The sequence below is a fragment of the Mesocricetus auratus genome, unplaced genomic scaffold, assembly GCF_017639785.1.
Source record: "Mesocricetus auratus isolate SY011 unplaced genomic scaffold, BCM_Maur_2.0 Super-Scaffold_100013, whole genome shotgun sequence".
Lineage (NCBI taxonomy): Eukaryota > Metazoa > Chordata > Mammalia > Rodentia > Cricetidae > Mesocricetus > Mesocricetus auratus.
The window spans coordinates 59,400,455-59,421,580 of record NW_024429196.1 but is presented as its reverse complement, the minus strand read 5'-3'; the positions used below and the strand labels follow the sequence as shown (position 1 = coordinate 59,421,580).

General features: G+C 45.4%; 1 protein-coding gene across 1 annotated transcript in view; it reads right to left on the bottom strand.

Annotated features, from left to right (window-relative positions):
- Positions 1-21,126, bottom strand: part of Bmp6 (bone morphogenetic protein 6) — a 142,842-nt gene that overhangs the window by 8,561 nt on the left and 113,155 nt on the right. The window contains exons 3-4 of the mRNA XM_005066371.4: positions 5,560-5,708; positions 4,561-4,758 (exon numbers count right to left, since the gene is read on the bottom strand). Coding sequence (XP_005066428.1) covers positions 4,561-4,758; positions 5,560-5,708 — 347 coding nt within the window. The remainder of the gene's footprint in view (positions 1-4,560; positions 4,759-5,559; positions 5,709-21,126) is intronic.

The following is a 21,126-nucleotide window of genomic DNA, read 5'->3' as shown; positions in this document are numbered from 1 at the left end:
GGGGCTGGAGATATGAGCCATCAGCATGAGGCTCAACCACACACGGAGCTGCTGGAAACTCACACTTTCCTGAGGGGTCTTGGAGATGCATGCTCGGGTGCGTGGGAAAGAGCTGGAAGGAGAATTTATTCCGAGGTAGCAATGGAACAAGGACAGCGCCATCCTGAGGATGCTTGGTCCAGAACAAGGACAGAGCCATGCCTGAGGATGCTCAGTCCTGAGGGTTTTCTATTTCATAGGCAGAAACAACAAGAAGAAACTTTCACATCGTCTGGTAACAGTGATAGCTAAGACTGGGCTATAGCTCAATGGTAAAGCAGTTGTCTAACGTGTACAACATCCTGGTTTCTAAGTCCAGTGCCACCAAATGAAAAATCCCCCTCCCTTGCAACAACAACAAAGAAAAGGTGACAGTAACAATTCCAATGGCCATCTGATAAAACAAAGACCAGTTCAAAGTCACAGCATCAGACTCATTAGATAACTTGAAATGGCATAAATGACCCTCTTCCCCCCAGATGTGTCATGGACAGTCCAGAAAAATTAGCTACAGCAGAACCTGGAATTGCCAAAGGAAATCATCCTTCAAGGCCATCCATTCATTGATCTCACAATGGATTGGCCAAATGGTATCACAGTCCCCCACAAGGCAAAACAGCAGAGGCCAAGAGAAATATTATAAAAGAGGGAGAGTGGCAGTCAGCGGAGACTTCAGACTACAGTTGAAAGACCTAGGGCAGGGGTTCAGAGTGCACTAGACTGGCAAGAACAATTGCCAGATTCATAAGAATCCCTCCTGGGCTACATAGAGCAGCTTGGCCCAGCACTGTCAAACAGGTGAAAAAACAATAAAGACATGTCCTGAGGCTGTGCAAGCCCACGAGAAAAGTACAGCTCAGCCAATGTCCACCATGCCTGTGGAGAGGACAGCTGCAGAGAAGCAGGGCACGTGGACACCACGCAGGGAGACTTCCCTCCAAACCCCACTGTCCGCTGCACGTGTCTTCAGAGTCCAGCCTGAAGTCAAGTACAAATGTTACAGCAGGTCGGGGTGGGCTTGGGAGACGGGGAGGCAGCGGGTGGGCTCTTGGCCACTTCCTTGTGGTGGGCAGGTCTGGCCGTCTTGAGAATCCACAGCTCAGTTCCTAAAATAGTTGCTTGTCATGTTTCACTCTGATGACAGGGGATTTGATGAATGACGCTGGCATCTTTACTCAGGTGCAAGATGCCCCTGGTGGGCTTCTTCTAGACAAGCCCTCTTTGGGAAGAAGTGTCAATGCCCTGGGAGTGTACTATCGAAGGAGTGAGTAACCAAAGAGTAGAAATCTCTCCCTCCAAGATTCTGAAAGGCTTGGGGGAGGGTAGTGGCCAGAGTCACACTGCAGATGGCATCTTTTCTGAAAATGAACTAGGTCATGAAGCCTGGCAACCTCTGGTCCTTGGACAGCCTGGAAGGGGAGTCTAGAAAGAGACACGTTCATTCTCCAAGCACAAGCTATGCTTCCTTTCTGTTTTCCTGGGGTGTGCTGCTGTTGGGTTGGTTAAGTTAGTTGGTTTTAGGGTGTCTACATACTTACTTTGAGACAGTTTTATCCTGTATCCAAGAGGTTTGGCCTCCAGCTCTCTATGTAGGCAAGGATGACTTTGAACTTCTGATCCTCCTGCCTCCACCTCCCAAGTGCTAGGATTATGGGCATGAACTACCATACTCAGTTAGTATGGCACTAGGGATTGAACCCAGGGCTTTGTCATGCTAGGCAGGCACTCTATCAACAGAGCTGCATCTCCAGCCCTAGGAACCCTTTCTCAGGTAGAAGTCTGTCCCTCTGTATGCCCACTAATAGAAAGAGGCAAGTGCATAAAGCAGAGCTTTGAGAGGCTGAACTCGAGCCCCTTCTCATTTCCTGTGAGGTTCAGAGAAGACAGAGATGAGTCCTTCATCTCAGTGCTTTCTTGGGGTCTCAGATATGTGAGATTAGAGGGATTTGGCATGGATTCCTTTGCCCCGAGATACTGAAGTAAGAAAGCAAACTAGAAGGACTGGGTTGGAAGGTGGAGTGGAGAGACCCAGGGACAATAGAGACCCTTGGAGCTTATTATAAATTAGACCACTTTAATATCCATAATTAATTTTAACTCATCAAACTGAAAGAAAAAGTTGAAAGGGACTTGGAAAAAAGTAATTGGGTGGCTTTGCTAAGCCAAAATCAGAGACAACATGTTTTCTTAATTAAAAAGAACTGGCCTATGTATTAGGCAGGCAGGGTTGAGTGTTGAGTCAATCATGTGAAATTATAATTTTAAAAAGCAATCAACACTGCAAGGGATGCCTCCACAGTCTGAGGTCTGAGTAACCAAACTGGCCACAGTTCCCAAATGAAGCCTACCACTGGCTGAATTCATCATCAGCCCCCAAAGGAGAATGCAGACTAGTAATTCAATTCAGCAGACTACCTCCCAGGGGGAAAAGCAAAGCAGGCATTTCTATTTTTTTAAGGCCTCAATCCTGTTTCTAGTGGTAAATACAGGAACACACATGCTGTGCGGTGCTTCCAAGAAACACCATGACAAGGAGAAGCAAAATGTCCATTCTCACTGGGTGGTGGCTACTCCAGGGTCACACCCAAGTCACTGGCATAAGAGAGGGCTTAGGTAAGCCACAGCCAAAGATCTAGAAGACACTTCCAAAGAAAAGTGGGGTGCTTGGAGAGGCTGCAATCATTCTTCCTGGGCACCAAAGATGGAGGTTGTCATGAGCTTCCTTGAAAATAAACCGCCTCTAGAAGTGTTTTACCTCTTTGCTGAGCACCTACTTTCTATTAGTGGGTGTCAGGAATCTTTGAAGGTGATTGTGTGCCGTGTGACTGCATTTCCCCAAACCCTCCGACTCTGTTCAGTCCGCAGAGGGGTGAACTGAAGCTCACACCCACTGGGCAGGTTTCTCCAAAGTCACAAGGTTGCAAGAAAGAGAAAATTCTGACAGAAAAGCTCACTGCAGATACTCAACGTCATACTTGTTTTCTGGGCTGTTAAAAGACCCAAGGAATCCAGGACTTAGAAGCACTTGCATTAGCTTGAGCCATGTTGTAGTTTGAATCCAGAACCACTTAACAGCTGCAGTGCACTTGCTTCTAGGAGCTTCCATTTCCCACCCCTCCCAGTTCTAGAGAAGACTTCTGAGAGTTGGAATTAACCCTCAGACTCTGGAGGCTGCTTCATCTTTCATGCCCTTTGGATTTGCTTGCCCAGAATAGAACAGAGAGCCAGTGTTGGCTTGGCCAATCAGAGCATTTCCTAGCCAGCAAGATGATCACATGGTACAAGCTAGTCCAATGAGCATCAAGGCTGGCTTTCTGCTGAACCCAGCAAGGCAGAGAACTCTTGTATTTGAAGATGAAGTTGCCAAGATCACCCTGAGATGCTGGGAAACCTTCCCACACACTGACCGTCTTTCTGAGGAGTCCACCAACAAGAAACACAAGAAACAGAACTTTCTAGTATCATCACTTCCCAACAATCCAACCAAACTGAAGCAAGAAACCCTGAACTTCCCAGTTAAATAAACCAATAAAATCCACTTTAAAGGCTCTGAGTGGACTATCACTCTCAAGAATTCTGGTAAAGTCCATAAAGCACGAATGGTTTGGAGTATTGTTTTTGTTATTGTTGTTGTGTTTGGTTTTTATATGCATTTGTGTTTTGCCATGGGTGTCAAGTCCCCTGGACTGAAGTTAAAGACAGTTGTGAGCTGCCATGTAGGTGCTGGGAATTGAACCCAGGTCCTATGGAAGAGTAGTCAATGCTTTTAACCACTGAGCCGTCTTTCCGGCCCCATATAGCATGAATGTATATCATTTCTTCATGCAAGCGGAGCACCCAAAGCCTAAAAAGCATCAGCTGATGGGTGGTGGTCAAACCAAAGTATACTAAAAATGATGTATAAAATTAACATACAGCTTATGTATGTAACGTGAATAGGGAATATAAATTAATTTTAGCATCAGACATAGGTCTTATCTCATTATGTATGTGTGCAAGTATCCCCAAATCTGAAGAAAAGAAACATTTGAAAAGTTTCTGGCCTCAAGCAAAATACCTGGGTTCAGGTCCCAGCATCCACACGGTGGCTCACGGCCATCTGTAACTTGTTCCAGAGGACCTGGCACATCTGACCTCCAGGGACACCAGGCACACACATGATACACACATATGCAGTCAGGCAACACATTTATGAATTAAACATCTAGAAATTAAAATAATTGGAGTGTTTCTATGATTTTTGTAGGAAGGAAAAAACAAGAGTTGTAGAAATTTCATCCATCAGAAGAATGCTTGTCTGAATCAAGAGGCGGTGGGGATGCCTGCAGCTCCAGCCTTTGGTTATAGTGCTATGAGGGTCCTAGGTTCCCATACAGGTATCTGTGCCCAGGACATTAAGACCATTCCTAGGATCCCACCCACCCACCCAACTAGACTATATTTGCTGAGCAGAAGCTGCCCAACATCTGGGGCTATAGGTACCTTTGTCTCAATGGGTACCAAGGCTCCATCCAGACTCACCTGAAGCACTGGATCCTCGGGACATGTCCTGTGACTGGGTGGAACGGTTGCGACTCTGCTGCCGTCGCCGACTGGAGGCTGACCGGGTGGTGCGCACATGGACCTCGCTCACCTTGAAGAAGGCCACCATGAAGGGCTGCTTGTCGTAAGGGCCGTCTCTGCCCACCAGGCCCGCCGCACGGGGGTTGACGTGGAGTCCTTTAATGCAAACCAAAGCCCACCCCTCTTTACTCCACAGAACCTTAGTCTCAAAGCTACACGATGAGGGGACACTTTCTATTCTTCTGTGTACTACTAAATAGAAAAGAGTGGGAATGTGGGCAAGGCGCCCACACATCCTCCCACCCTGAATGGCTCCCTTTAGATGGGCAGACTCAAAACGTGCCTCCCAAAGTACAGGATCAATCCAGGGAGTGCTCCTCTTTCTAGTCCTCTTATTCATTGGTATTCACACATCCTTCCTGACTATATTTCTCCCCATCCAGTGGAGCGATTGTGTAGGAGTTGGATAACTGAAGCAGAGAGCCAGTCGGGAGGGGGAAGTTTCCTCAAAGGTCCCTTGGCAAACTCACCGGACAGTCAGATTCTAATGACCTTCCTCCACCCTGGCTCTCCATTTCCTTCCTCGTCCCTTCCATCTCTTCCATCTTTTGGTACTGGGTAGAACCCAGGACTCACACATGCTAGACAAGTGCTTTATAGCAGAACTGGCTGCTCCAAGCTTCCTGCCTTTCTCTGGGGAGTCTTCCCCCCTGGCTCAGCCAGGGGAAGCTATTCTCCCATTGGGGACAGTGGGGGGACATGACCTGAGCTTGCATCCAAGTCCTCGCTAGAAGAAAGGTTCTGCTTTTCAACGCGGTCATGAGGAAATAGAAAACAAGGTCATCCTGGCGCCGAGGTCCGGGCTACACAAATGGTCCGGGCACCGCTGCCACAGAGGAAATGAATGGAAATGACTGGGGGTGGACAGATGCCGGCAGTGTGCGAATCACAACTCACCATCCTGAGTCACCACACTCAGCTGGAGTCCCATGTTGTGCTGTGGTGTCACCACCCACAGGTTGCTGGTTGCTGTGATGTCAAATTCCAGCCAGCCTTCTTCTGAGGCCCACACTACACGGGTGTCCAACAAAAATAGGTCAGAGTCCCTGAAAGAAAGCGAGACAGCACAGCGAATCACCTGCTGTCCTGTGGCACATTCCTGCTGTGTCTGGTCATTAAAGAAGGTTGGAGTCAGATCATGCCCATTTGTGTGACCAGCTACAGCTCTGCCTAAAGGCACCACATAGAATACAGACATAGCATAATGAGGAAAGGTGCAGGGTATGAGCTACCAGGGGACTCCTTACATTTGCCAAGACCTACTGCTGCCCACAAATCTTTCTTGGGTAAATTGCAAATATTGTTTCATATGTCTCAATATTTAGTTCATTTTTATTATGGAATTGTTTTATTTATGATGCTATTATTGGTTAATAGCATAATTATGGCTAGTGAACTCTAAAAAGTAGGAGGCAGGGAGCAATAAGTATTAAACAAGATCAAATCAGGATCCAAATAATATACAAAAATTGGGTGTCTCAGATCAAATCTCTGTAAACACCATCAGGCTATGTGTACAAGATATATGAGATATATGTGAGTAAAAAATGAATTTTGCATTTAGACTTAGCAACCATTCCCAAAATATTTCACTATAACATATATAATAATGTTCATATTCATACACACACACACACATCACTGGAAGCACTTCTAATCCTTGAAATTTACACAAAGGATACTCAAGCTTTCATTAGTTTAAATAAGCATCAAATTCTCAGAGTGTACATTTACAGAGAATTCCCTTTTACCTTGCTTTACTTAGTTGCTACAGTAATCATCACTGCTGGAGTATAGTTATCTCCAATCTCAACTGGGAAACTGAGTCTCAGACATGAGTTATGGGGTCATGATCATGTAGCCAAGATGAAAGGAAACAAGTGTGAGAATTTACTAAGTGAACGAAGCAAGGAGCTCAGCATTGGTTCAAAAAGTTTTTTCATAACAGCACACTATCTTTTGAGATTATTTCCTAAGACATTCTGTAATAAATGAATAAAGTTCATTTCTCATTCATCGGCATTTTTTTTGAGGCCAGTGCAACATCTGAGGTTAGAATCTTAGATTTCTTAGATGGGAAATTTGCATCTTCCTTCCAAGGCAGTGTGGAGTTAAAAGGGAACTCTATTGTCATCGTTCCCACATGTAAACAGTAGGTAGAGTGACAGGGAGTTTACTCAGCTGCCTAGCAGTCTGTGGGGGCATGCTCAAACTTGTCCTCTTTAAAGTTCTCCCCTACATGGATGTGTCACATTCCCTGTGGACAGATTGCCCCCCTGTGAGGAGGGAGATGAGGGGTGTTCAGGGAAAACATCAAGAGGGGGCTGTGAGTCAACGCTTTGAAGTGGAGATGCAGAAGACAGAAGGTCCACTCCGTAAGGTCATAGAAGACCTTCGTCCAGAAATAACACAGACCGTACAAACAGCTCTGTGGGAAAAACAGCCCCTCCCCCTCGGTCCCAAAGAAAGCTGATGATGTTGTCATGTTAGGGGCAGACTTTGGCTGGCACTCTCCAGAACCAAGATCCAGAGAGAAGCTCAAGGTAGGAGACAGAGTGTGTGCCTACATACACAGCCCCTGACAAGGGTCGGTTTTAGGTACAGAGCTTCAGGTATGCAACAGGTACCTGATATCCAAGGAAGCTCGATAGGGATGCAGGCAGGGCACTGTGTGTGTGGCGGGGCTGAGAGACGAGGCTGCCACACAGAGCTGGGGTGGGATTATGGTTTTGTTTCTAAAGAGTAGAGTTTATAAGGAAAGAGGAAGAGCTGAACATGGTGGTGGGTGCCTGTAAACCTAGCACTGAAAATCACCGTCTACAATGGGGATGGAAAACCAAGAAGAGAGAGAAAGAAAGGGGAATGAAGGAAAGAGGGAAGCCAAACCATAGATCTGAGAGCAAGTAAAATTTGAGTCAACAATGGAAAAAAGCTGATGAGAAAGATTAAGTATCACAATGTGGAAGAAATTAAGTTTATATGGTTGTACTGGCTAGTTTTATGTCAACTTGACACAAACTAGAGTCATCAGAGGGAAGGAAGCCTCCTCTGAAAAAATGTCTCCATAAGACTGGGCTGTAGAGCATTTTTTAAATTAGTGATTCACCAGTAAGAGCTCAGCCCACTGTGGGTGGGGCCAACCCTGGACAGGTGTCCTGGGTTCTATAAGAGAGCAGTCTGAGCAAGCCATGAGGAGCAAGCCAGTAAGCAGCATCCTTCATGGCTGCTGCATCAGTTCCTGCCTCCCAAGCTCCTGCCCTGTTTGAGGACAATGATGTGGAAGTGTAAGGCAAATAAACCCTTTTCTCCCCAAGTTGCTTTGGCATTATGTTTTGTCACCGCAAAAGAAACTCTAAGACAATGGTTTATAGTCATCAGTGGACATGGGGGCTAAGTTTCCATTGTAAGTACTGCAGGTATCTTGGATTGGTTCTCTGGTATACAGTGAAGATTGGGGCAGCTCTCAATGCTTTTGAGACTGACTAAACAAATGCAGTCCAACAGCTGCTGGTTCAAGGTAGGGGAAGGGGCTTGACTTTAGGGTGCCCAGGTCCTCTGCAAGGGATAGCAGCATGCTAATTCCTTTATTCATGACTATGACAAAAATGCTTTACAGTACAACTTAAGAAGGAAGGATTGCATTTGGCTCATCTGTTCAGAGGGTTCAATCCGTAATTACTTGAATCCATGGGCATAGGCAGAACACCCTGCCTATGGGAATATGCTGTAGAGGAGAAACCTTTACTTCAAGGCTGTATCTCCAAGACAGAGGGTGAAGGAGGGAAGTATGAAGGTCTAAAGGGAGGGAAATAGGAGAGAGGAAGGAAGGGAGATAGGAAGGGTGGAAAGAATGGAAACAAAGACAGCATACCCTCTGGAATACACCCCAAGCTAGCCTCTAGCTTGGCCTACTTCCTCCCAAAATGCTACCACCAGTTAGAGGCCAAGTGTATAACACACCAGCCCATGCTGAACATTTCATATTCAAACCATAATAAGAAATGATTTAGCACACAGACTTAAAGTAACAGGACTAACTGGGATAAAGAAATATACATCTACACATAGGATTCCGTGCTTCTGCAGGATACTCATTGTACCATGTAGACCAGGCTGGCCTTCAACACACAGCTGTTAGCCGCCCTAGTGTAAAAAGCAGCGAACAAGACACACTGTCTTGAAGTAGACTGCAAGAATCGATGCCCAAGGTTGCCCTCTGACCCCCACACACATAGCTATACCCCACCAAAGCACTAGGTTATCCTCTGGCCTCCAAACAGATGCCCACACCACACCTCCTACCTCCCCACAGAGATGGAGACAAATGGACATTTTCATGTGGAGAGTTCAGGTAAATTAGAAATGAAAACCGTTGATTTGGAGGGTTTGTCTGCAGGATTTGGTCACAGCTCACTGATAGAGATGGCCACATATGCAAGTGTCCTTGTCAAGAAGCTCATCTGGAATATTCCATTAGGAGGAATTCCTTGCAGTAGTTCTTGGCTTGGGCCTTCATTCCCATCTATAAAAATCAGAGTCTAGAAATGTCCACAATACAGACTGAAAATACTGTGCAGGGGCTCAAATAAAGTAGGGAATCAAAACTCAAGGTGTTTAAAGATCAGAGTCGGCTGCATACAGAAACAGGGCAGTAACAGGGTTAAAATCATGAACCGGCCTCACACACCAGAGTCAGGGTGCCTGAGAGGTACGTGCAAGCAGGTTCCTAGGGTGGCTAGCTGTGGTGGAACCCCAAGACCTTCCTGACTTTGCCCTGTTCCTCCCATTCAGAGAACAGTGCTCAGTGTGATAGCATCACCACTGTCTGATAAGGTCTGAAGGTACTTCCCAAAGTCATGGGTTGGGAACTTTTTCTCCAATGTGGAGTGCTGAGGTGGGCCTTTAGGGTGTAGTTAAGACACAAGGGCCCTTCCCTCATAAATGGATGGTATCATTGTCACCAGAGAAGGTCCCTGATAGAGGACAAGTTTCCCCCTTTTCTCTCTCCATGTATGCAATCTCTTCCCTTCTACTTTCCATCCTGGTGATGACATAAGAGATGGTCCTCACCAGCCATGGCTCCCTAATCTTAGATTGCCCATCCTCCAGATCTATGAACTAAGAAATCTGTTCTTTGTAAAATATCAGTTTTAGGTATCTTCTTATACTGGAACAAAGTGGAGCAAGAAATACCCATTTACACAACTAGTGCAAGGAACTTTACAAAGGAATTAAACTCTAAGATACAATCTCACAGCATCTAGGAACTCTCTGTCCCCCCATCTATTCATTTTCTTCAGTGGCTTGTGGCCTCTTATATACTGGCTCGTCTGTAATTGTGGCCCCCCTTCAGGTAGATCGAGTGCCCTAGCTCCATGTCAGAGTACTTGCCCGGCAGCTCCAAGGATTCCAGCTCTAGCACTGGGAAAATAAGAGTTCCCAAAACCAAACAAGATGCATCTGAATCATCTTAATCACACTCTGGCAGAGCTGAAATGAGATAGCCTCAGTTAAGAAACCCTACACCACTACATGAAGTCTCCCCATCTGGCCACTGTCACCCCAACTGGGTTTTTGGACTCTCATTGACATGGCCAACTCAGCTCACCTAACAACTACAACAACAAGAAAAAAAACCTTAAAACCAAAAAAAGATACAATCTGTAAGTCATCTGTTGACTATTTTGCTCTCAACCACTACTCAGATCCCATTTTGTTTGATAACCAAGGCTTCCATGTCCAAAGACAGAGCAATGCCACTTTTCTTGGGGTTTCCAGTCTAGGGTGTGAGTTTCTTTCTTTATTTCTTTTTTTTTTTGGTTTTATGAGACAGGGTTTCTCTGTATTGTTTTGGAGGCTGTTGGTCCAGCCTGGCCTCAAACTCACAGAGATCCTCCTGCCTCTGCCTCCTGAGTGCTGGGATTAAAGGCGTGCGCCACCACCGCCCGGCAGGTGTAAGTTTCTTCAGACCATAATCACCCTGGAAAAGTTTTTACCAATTCACAAGGCTAACTGATGGGATCTAAAAATTAACAAGAATTAAATTGACTAACAGCCATTCCACTCAAAGACCTGGAAGTTTCAGGTTGGTGGGCACAACTGTCCCCACGTGGTCTGCCCTGTGACTCAGTTTCCAAGGTGTCCTCCAGGTTGGTAATATTCCCCTGGGCAAAACACTGTGGGCCTTTTCTTCATTCATTCCAGGGAAGGGCAGGAGGTGCCCAAATATCCATTCTCCTGACTGTCCCCAAGGCCACAGTGCCCTGTCAGAGCAGCTGTGTTTGCCAGAACCCATTTTATTAGAAAAAAAGTTCTTGATAAAGTAGCATTTATTCATTCAAAATAAGCAGACCCATAGTACATTCTTTTGCCATGTACAGGTCTAGATTTAGTGGAAGTTAAGATATAAAACAAAATCCAAACACTGGTAAACTCAATACAACAAGGAGAATCTAGCTTTTTAGTAGACTGAAAGAAAATGACTTGAGTAGGAATGTTGAATACATACATACATTGGTAATTTTAATTGAGTTTTAACACTTGGTTGTGCTAGGTTTTCATAGTCTAAGAAGATGCTGAAATACCAAGAGGCACCTTTCACCTTTACACAGGACAAAGGGCTTTGCTGTCAGAACATAAACACAGAAATACTAGTGGTGTTTGCCCTGTGACTGTCCCAAGAACTCTTACATATGTTAGCTCCTCATCAGCACCCTAACAGAGAAATATGACCAGCACAGTTTGCCAAAAGTTTAAGTAGCTTGGTCATTATGGTCATGCAGCCAATAGCATGTGCTCTTAACCATCTTCCTTGTAATCTCCAGAAGAGACTGTATCAGACTGTGACCCCTCACTGCAGAGCTTCTGGCTTAGTAGGCCCAGGTGGGCCCTGAGAGGGGTATATTTGGCAGACTTGAGGGTGCTGCAGACACTACTGGACTTGGAGAACACTCCATGGCACAAGGCCCAGAGCATACATACCACCTCTTCATTCAATACTTCAGTTCTCCCTTTGCCTGCTTGTAGACTTACGTTTGGAGGCCATCGGCTCTCAAGATGTCTTTCTTTCTCTCCTTCCAGAAACAGGGCAAATCAGGTGGAGGCTGGGCCGAGAGCTAATGTTTGGTTGTAATATGGACGGGCTGCCAAGTTTAGGCTTCTAAGCCACAGGACGATCACGTCCAGAGTTGGAGTGTTTGAGAAGACAGAGGAGGTAGGAAGGGAATTGATGACTATGTATACATCCAGGGCTTCTCATCCTGTCTGCCATAGCTACTTAAACAAAGCAGTGACCCCATGGCCTAGAGTCTAGCCCAGCCTGCCCTATCGACAAATGCAAAGAGAATGAAGAGTCCCTACACGTTTGAAGGAAGAATATATCTTAACCTCACCTCCAATTCTACATGTCTACATCTTGTCCAATGTAGGGTAATGAAACAGTTAACATACTGCTAACTTGGTTTAGGAAAAAAAAAAGATGTTTTATAGAATAATCCTAACCACTAATGCAGCCGGCCTCTTCTCATATATAGAGATGCATGCAATCAAAAGCAATCAGCTTCCAGTAATGAATAATACATAAGGTACAGTGCTCAGAAACATAACCCTATTTTCCTATCTCATTCAAGCAGACCCAGTATGTGGGCAGTTCCCAAGGGCTTGCTGTCTTTTCCTGCCACACACACCCTGACTTCCCTCCAACATGAAACACCTCTGCACTTTTCTAAGTATATGCGGTATTTTGATCATTTTAGTTCTACACTGTGATTTGCAAACAGATCATAGGATCTGGGGTGAGGCTTGAGGACTTCTCAAGCTTGAGCTTTGGTTGTTGTATATCTTCAGATGGAGGGCATTCTGAGGAGGGAGGAGGGGTCTTCTGAGGAGGAGGGGCACTCTTAGGAGGAGAGGCATTCTGAGGAGGAGGGGCACTCTGAGAAGGGAGAAGGGGCATTCTGAGGAGGAGGGGCACTCTTAGGAGGAGGGGCACTCTTAGGAGGAGGGGCATTCTGAGGAGGAGGGGCATATACTTAACTGGGGAGCTAGTTAGTTATATAACACAAGCTGTAGATGCATTGCACTGCCCTGTTTTCAAAAGAAAAAGAACAAACACTGAAAGGTTTATTGCCTGCCGAGGTCCACACTCAGCTGGCACAGCCAGGTAGAAAAGGGAACACGGTGTGGCTGGGCACCATGACAGAAAGCATTCCTCTCCTCAAACAGAAACTTCTCACCTGGATTTTCTCAAACTTGTCCTTCTTTTCAGAAAAGAAACTGTCTCTGTTATCTGAATAGGTTGAGTTTTATCTTCACTGAAAACCCAACAGCATTTCATAACGGCACCATCTGTCCACCAGCAATGCCTAAAAAAATGTCTGTTCTGGATCCTGGATCTGGGCCAGCTACTGGACTCCGGTCTTCTTACAGACCCAGGTTTGGTTAATAACCCGTGTATCAGTATTTGTGGGGGATCCAATGAGAGACTTCTGAGTTAAAATGCTATCAAGGTGCCGGTCTCCTAAGATGATACAGACTTCTGGTTTTGATGTATCAAGCAAATCCCACCACCCCAAAAAGGAATGTGCTGACAAAAACTCAAGCCGTTTGAAATCATCATAGAGCAGGGAGCCAGGCAACACAAGGGGTCAAATTCAAGATCCCAGAGTGGGCAGTGCACAGAGGCGAGGCATTTGCTGCCTTTCTCATTTCAGAGCACTTGTGAATTCCTACAGTCAGTACACCAAAGCAGAAACAGCAGCTTGGCACACCATCACCAGCTGAGAATAAAAATGATAGTTCAGACGATGGTGACCATGGTGACCATGGTGACCATGATGATGATGATGGACTAAAGGTGGATAGGACATGAAGGACAGAAGCATCAGAGGAAACACACTGCTAGAAGTGAACGTGTCAACGTGATCTCATAGAGGTCTGGGTTCAGTTTTCTTCTTCAAGTTCTGGCTGCCATGAACACCAATATTTTCATTTGAGATATTTGCCAAATATGAAGCTGTGTATACATGGGATGCGAAGCTGAGAAAACAAGCAGAAAGGAGCCGTTTGGAGACTTCAGAGCACAGGAAAATTTTTGGCAGGTTCACAATGCCGGGGAGTTAAAAAGAGAGAGAGGGAGTTCAGAGCCCACCAAGGATGAGGGCCTCTGGTACGTATCCCAGTCTCAGCTGAAACCCCCAGGGGGCTAAATGCAAGAGCAGGGGGAACCAGAAACAGATGAGCCTCAGGGAGCCTGAAGGCCAGCCTCATCTGGACAAAAGGTAAAATAATTCCTTGCACTGCCTCTGACATCCAGAAGAGTGTTGAATTCAGTCTGCAAGAAAGCAACAATGTCTATAGCTGTTTTTATTAGATTCTACACAAAATTGAATAAACAAAAAGTTTTCAGGCATGTCAGGAAATAAAATCAAATGGAGAAAACAACCAAGGGACTAAAAAGACAATAGCAAAACAGGGGACTGGTCCAGACTCCATGAATGTAGTCTCCGTGAGGAGGCCACAGAAATCACTGGGGCCTTGGGTAGTAGATCAGTGTTCACCATGGCATATGAATGAACTTTGGGAGCACATTCCACATGGAGGGATGCTCTCAGCCTGGACACATGGGGAAGGGCCTAGGTCCTGCCCTGGATGAAATGACGGACTTTGGAGATACCCAGCAAGGAGGGCCTCACCCTCCCTGGGGAATGATATGGGGATTGGGTGGGGGACTGGTGGAGGGACAAGGGAGGAGGGGTGGGAGAGGGACCTGGGATTGACATGTGAAGCATTCATGTTTCTAATTTAAATAAAAACATATATTGACGGAAAAAAAGGACAATGGCAAGAGAACCAGAGGTGATCCAGACACTAGATCCAGATGTGGTTTCTGAATCCAAGATTATTTAACAGTAACAAATCACAAACTGAACTTGTTCCAGGGTCTAAATTTGCTTTAATATTTGAAAGCCATTTCATGTACTGATGCTATAGAAGAGAAAAAACACTAAATCCTATCAAACCAGAAAAAAAATATAAAATGTCACATCAATTCCTAATCTTAAAAAAAACTTTTAGGAAGTTTAGAGGATAATTTCTTCTTTTTTTTCTGGTTTTTCGAGACAGGGTTTCTCTGTATTGTTTTGGAGGCTATCGGTCCAGCCTGGCCTCGAACTCACAGAGATCCGCCTGCCTCTGCCTCCCGAGTGCTGGGATTAAAGGCGTGCGCCACCACCGCCCGGCGAGGATAATTTCTTTAGTCTACTTAGTTTATAACACTTTATCGCATAATAACAATTCTCTCCTCTTCCCCCAAGTTAGTGTATAAGTAGATTTCAGAATTGCATTGGACTTCCTAGCCAGCAAAATTAAAAGAAAAAGGTGTAGCAAAAATGAATTGTAAAGAAAGAAATAAAAGATATTTAGAGTTGATAAGGTTATACTCATAGACATTTCAAAAGTATGAACAGAAAAAATGATTAGTATTAACATAAAATTTCAACTTTCTGGATACAAGATCAATACACAAAAATCAATTACAGTTCTCCAAGGGGGTACAAACCAATTACACACACACACACACACACACACACACACACACATACACATACACACCACTACCATTTACAATAGCATGTAATCATTCAGTGCCACGATTGAAGAGATGACTCAGTGGTTTGCTGTGAAACTGTGGGATCCAAAGTTAGGTCTATGAGAACCCCAGTACTCACATTAACAAGCTGAGCATGGTCACAACACATCTCTGTAACCCCAGCACTGTGTGCTGTGAAGACAGGAGGATTACTGGGGCTTGCTGAATGTTAGCTTTGCCAGAAATTGTGACCTCTGAGTTCTGGGAGAGACCCCACCTCAAAGGAATAACATGGAAAATGAGAGAGGAGGACACCTGACACCCTGCCCTGGCCTCTCCGCAGCTATGTCCATCCACACGCTCGTATATCACACATATATGCATTCTCCCTCTCTCCCAGCATCTCTTCGGTCACGTACACACATCTTAATGCTATTTGTACCCCCGAAAATGAGTTTTAAGCTCACTAATTCTTACTTTAAATGTCTTCCCAAGAAACCCATATGATGGAACATGGTAAAGAAAGGTGATCACACTCAAAGAGAAGAAGCTGCCACTACCAAACAATAGGATTGTCAGACAGGGAGGACATGGGATGCCAGAGCCAGCAGAGGCTAGATGACTAACTGATGTACGCAACAGGCACACCTCAGGATAGACATCTCCATCACAATGTCTCAATGCCTCTCACAAGAATGCCTTGAACTTTCAGGAAAGCAAAGTTTAGTGAATAAGAACTGTAGACAAATAACATAAAGGCATCAAAATTGCCTAATTTACCTAAATATGCTATTATAATTTGAACATGAAATACCTAGACGGACTGGAGTGTGGAGATTTGGTCCCCAGCTAATGCCTTGTGTTTTGGGAGATTGTGGAACTGTTAAGAGATGAGGCCTGGCTTGCAGAAGTAGGTCTCTGGGATGGGCTTATGGGTAATAGCCTGGCCTTGGTGTGCCCTCCCCCTATAGTCGCTATCTGCTTCCTCATGTATGAAAATCTAGCTCCTACCCAGCTCCTACCACTGATAAAGCCACCATGCCTCTCTGGCCATGAACCTGTGGGCTAAAATAAATTCTGTCTTCCCCATGCTGTTCTTCCCGACTAAACCATGATAAGAAAAATAACTACCGTGGATATGATAAAAGTAAGTCCTGGTGTGTGTGGAAAGCAATGTGCTGCCATCCTGCTACTCTGCGTGAGTATGGGAGGGCAGGGGGAATCAGAGCGGCCTGTAAGTGCACTCCAAGCATGAAGACAGCTACTGTACACACCACACAGAAGATCACAACACAGAGATAAATGGACAGGATGATCTGTGAAAGAATGCAGATGGCGCCACATAAGTCAGCCCTAATCATTCTTCTCCTCCTCTCAGCTCCTCTACAAAACATGCTGATGGGTGGTGGTTGGTCCAGGGAACAATTGCAGAATGGAAAGGCTTTCTGTGGGGAGGCCTGAATTCTAACAGACAATCTCAACACCAATGAAAACAGACCGGAACATCCTTGTGACACCTGCATCTGAGCTCAAAGATGGGGAGGCATGGGACATGCTGACCTCTTCTGGGCACTTCTGGCTTATCCTAGCTTAGGGATAACTCCCTATGTCATCAGGGTGACTTTTAGGAGACACAACAAACCATGGTTTCAGCAGTATTGAGTCGTGGCAGAATTCAAATATGCCGTGTTTTATTCTCTTAAATGTGACCCTTTCCTCTCCTATGTGATGGGACAGGGGAAAATCCTAATCAGAGGATGTGAAGGGAAGACCTTTTCCAAACTGATAGCTTTATATAAAATGCAAATTTATATCAGTGATGCTGTAAGGATGTATTCATTTACAGTAGCAAATCTTGCTCTCACTTTAAGTACTCCCCACAATGGGGGGGGGGAATGGAATAACCCTAAGAATCTATGAGCAAACCCCAAATTAAATGCTTTCTTTTCTAAGAGCTGCCTTGGTCATGACATCTCTTCACAGCAACAGAACAGTGACTAACACACATTCCATGTATTTTGATCATATTCATTCTCAGTCCTCCCCCTAACTCCTCCCAAGTGATCCCTTCGTTCCCACCTACTCTCTCTCCTTTTTAGGAGTGGAACCCAGCATTCTGCACATACTGGGAAAGTGCTCCGTACTGAGCTACATTCCATTAAACTCATCTTAAAATATAAACATTCACAAAACCACTAATTTTTAAATTTTATTGTCGCTATTGTGTACACATACCCATGATGTGTCTGTGTGCATAATGCTTGTGTGTACCATGACATCTGTTTTGATGAGAAGACTATTTTGTGGAGTTGCTTCTCTCTGTCTACCTTCATGTGGGTTCTGGGGATTGAACTCTGGTCACTGGGCTTGAATGGCAAGCACCTTTACCCATTGAACCATCTTGCCTGCCAGCCCACCACTGGGTAGACTGTAAAAGAAGTAGTAGACATAGGGTATCCTGAATGCCTCAGACTTAGAAATAACCAAGTTGCCCTCACAGTAACCTAAGGGTTGCTTTGCATCTTTCCATGACTTACATGTCCTATCTCAATACTCATTCTCAGGCTTTGGGTCAAGTGCCATGCTTATGGAATAAGTACCCTGTACTTAAAGTCAATTTTTGTTGTTGTTGTAAACTTACCTGTTCCAGTATTAACAGAAACACATTTCTACAACTAGCACTTGCCTTCCCAGAGGCTCTTGTAACCTCCCAAACAGCTTTATGTGTCTAAAGACTCAATATGCCATTTCTTTTGCCTGTAGCTGAGGTTCCAAGTTAGCATTTAAAAACCCAACTTACACTATTTTGTAGCACAGACATTTGTTACATTAAGTGAACACAGCAAATGCTACAAATTGCACTTTGGTACCGATTAGATAAATACGTTTCCTCTCTGCTCAGAAAGGCATGTTCAGCCAAGACACCCCAAGATGGTACAGATGGGGAGGTCAAACCTACAGAAGGAGCCCTGCAGCTAAGTCTGGAGGCCTCTGGAAGAACATTTGGAAGTAGCAGGAGGCTTGGGCTCCCGGCCCACAGATAAGAAAACCTCCCCCAGCCAACCTGGAGTCCTTCAAAGGCACAATAGTCTCCCAGCTTTCCTAGTATGCTCCTCCTCTGCACACAAATTAAACACATCCAACTGCCAAATGCTCCCATCCTAGAAGACAAATCGACAAGAGAGCCATCGGAGGTTGGGGCCATTCTGGTTTTTGCTTTCCAAACTCACTGCTGGCCCCGAGGAAGGATGTCACCACCATCCTGAGCACACGGCAGCTGTTCCCTTTTGGCTAGAGTTCAGTGTGAATCTCATGAAGCTCCTGTTAGAGTGCCCTTTAAATAAAAATCCTTTTGAAAAACTTCAGTCACTATACTTCTAGTCTAGTATTTTTGTTATAACTTTTCCTGCGAGAGAGGGAAAATCATGCATCTCAAACAAATTTGTGAGCCCAAAAAGTACATTCAGGCTCTTCTCACCAGAGAAGTAAAATGGAATACCCAGCTGGGCAGACCCAAAAGCCGATGGCTAAGACAGGGCCAAAGAACCACGGATTTCCAATCCTATTCAGTGCACCAAAAGGTGAATACTAGCAAGGAGAGGTCTTGCTTTCCCAAACAATCCTGCCATCGAAAAGCTGCCAGATAAACTTGTACTCATGAAGTGAAAGCGGGCACCTGGAAACTTCCTTGTTCTGAAATTTTGGTCCATTGTCACCATACCACAATGGCTATATTTTACTCGTGGTTTAGCTGTCCCAGCTAAGAATGACCTTAGTGTGTATATTCAGCACCATGATGTGTTTCCAGTGCCTGGAATCTGCTGGTCCCTCTATCTTTAGGTCTCAAACCTGGGACAAAGGGCTAACTGAAATGCTTATAAACATATCAAAAAGGATGCTAGCCAATGGGTTCTTCCAGCATCCCTCACACACTACCTGTTTCATGGTCTTCCTTGGCTGGCATAGCCTGCTCCTTGCCCTAAACTGTCCAGCCCGGGGACTGGGCTGGCTTCCTTGCCCCAGCAACTCTGGCCCCTATATAACTCAGTCGTTTTGGCTACACCAGTCTCTTGGCCCAGGCTGCCACTCTCAGTCTGTGCCCCCCACCCCAACCCCTATCCCCACCCTGCACCTCTCTCCTCACATGGCCTGGCTCAGTCTAACTGTGTTCACTCTGGACTTTTCCAGATGTCTGGCTCTGGCTATGTTCTCCCTTTTATCTACAATAAACTTCAACACATATCTAGGAGCATTCATGTCCTCCTTTTTTTCCTCATTCATCTGGTGCTGCAACCTGGGAGTGGCCTAAATGATTCCCAGGGACTCACTGCTCTGAATCAAGCTGCTGCTGCTGCTGCTCTGAATCTGCTAAGGTATGTATGGACCATTTGTTTCTGCTGCCTTTTGCCACCCGCCAAATTTGACTTCAACTTCTGAAGTCCAGTACTTAAGCTGCTGCCTCTCTCCACCTCCTCATCCACTCTACCCACTGTGTCTCCCAGCTCTTAAGCCTTCTACATTCCCCTGGCCAAGGCACCTACCTGGGTGCTCTCAGCACCGGACTGCTACACCCACCTGGGTATCTATACCCACGTGAGTCATCTTTAAAGCACTTACCCATCTCCCTTTCCCCCAAAGCCTCTGTCTCTCATCTCCTGCTAGGAGCTACAGTCCGACCTGCAGTCAGTCCCACAGCCTCTGGCCTCAGCCTCCTCCGGAAGTTTCCTCCCACACTCAGAGCTGCCTGCTCTGTCTCCTCCTCAAGCCCTCTTAGGTCTCTCTCCTCCCTCAGGTGGAGCTCTAATACTCTGAGAGCCTGTTCTCTGTCTCTCAGCCCCCTCCTACAGACTCAAAGCCACCTACGCACTCTTTCTCAACTCCTTTTGGAGTTTATAGAAATTCCTTCCAGCATTGTTCCCGGGGACAGACTGGAGAGTGCCAGACACCGGTGTGCTTTCCAAGCTAAAACAGCCCTTCCCCAGGCTAGTACTAGTTCCCCAGGCTAGCACTAGTTCCCAGGCTAGCACTAGTTCCCCAGGCTAGTACTAGTCCCCAGGCTAGCACTAGTCCCTTGTCATCCCCACACACAGATCTGTATATCCAGAAGAAACCAAGGTCAATTAGGAATCTCTGGAACCTACTGGAAAGTCAATAATCTCTCAAGGCAAATTAGATTCGGTTTCTGAAGCCAAAGGAGACAGTGGTCATGCTGTAATCCTAGGACTCAGGTGGCAGAGGCTGGAAGACCTTTTGACCAGCCTGAGCTATATGGCAAACCAGTTTCAGAAAAAAAATTGTCTTTGGGTGTATAAGTGTGGGGTCTCCTCCCCTCCCTAACTTTCCAACTGCTGTAGTCATTATCAGTGGCTTAAGTTGCACCCTGTGTCATGTGACTCTCCACTTCTGATTCTGTTCTCACCAAGTGATATGCGAAACAGACCCCATCTGCTCAGCACATTTCTTACTGATTGGTTTCTTCTCTGTGACTACAGATTTGAACTGAACCCTTACTACCTGGTCCTCTGTCTTTCCATGCCGAGCAGTTGCTAGGGAAGTTGTTCTTTGTTGCTAGGCAGCACCCTGAATATACATTATTGCAGATTTCTTCCCTATAAGTCCATCTGAACTCATTTTAGAAAAGAATAATAACACATACACATAGAGAAAAGGTAATATACATTCCCTGTATCTAAATGCTAGTGTTTATATATGCTTATGCAAAGTAAACATGCATGTATGCTATATATACAAATAATACCGTGCAGTCACCTGACTCACAATCACTTGTAAGCACTATTCTGTAATTTTTATGAGTGCATCCATTTTAGCCACTCACACATCATCAACACTGAGGACCAAATGAGAACAGAAAACAG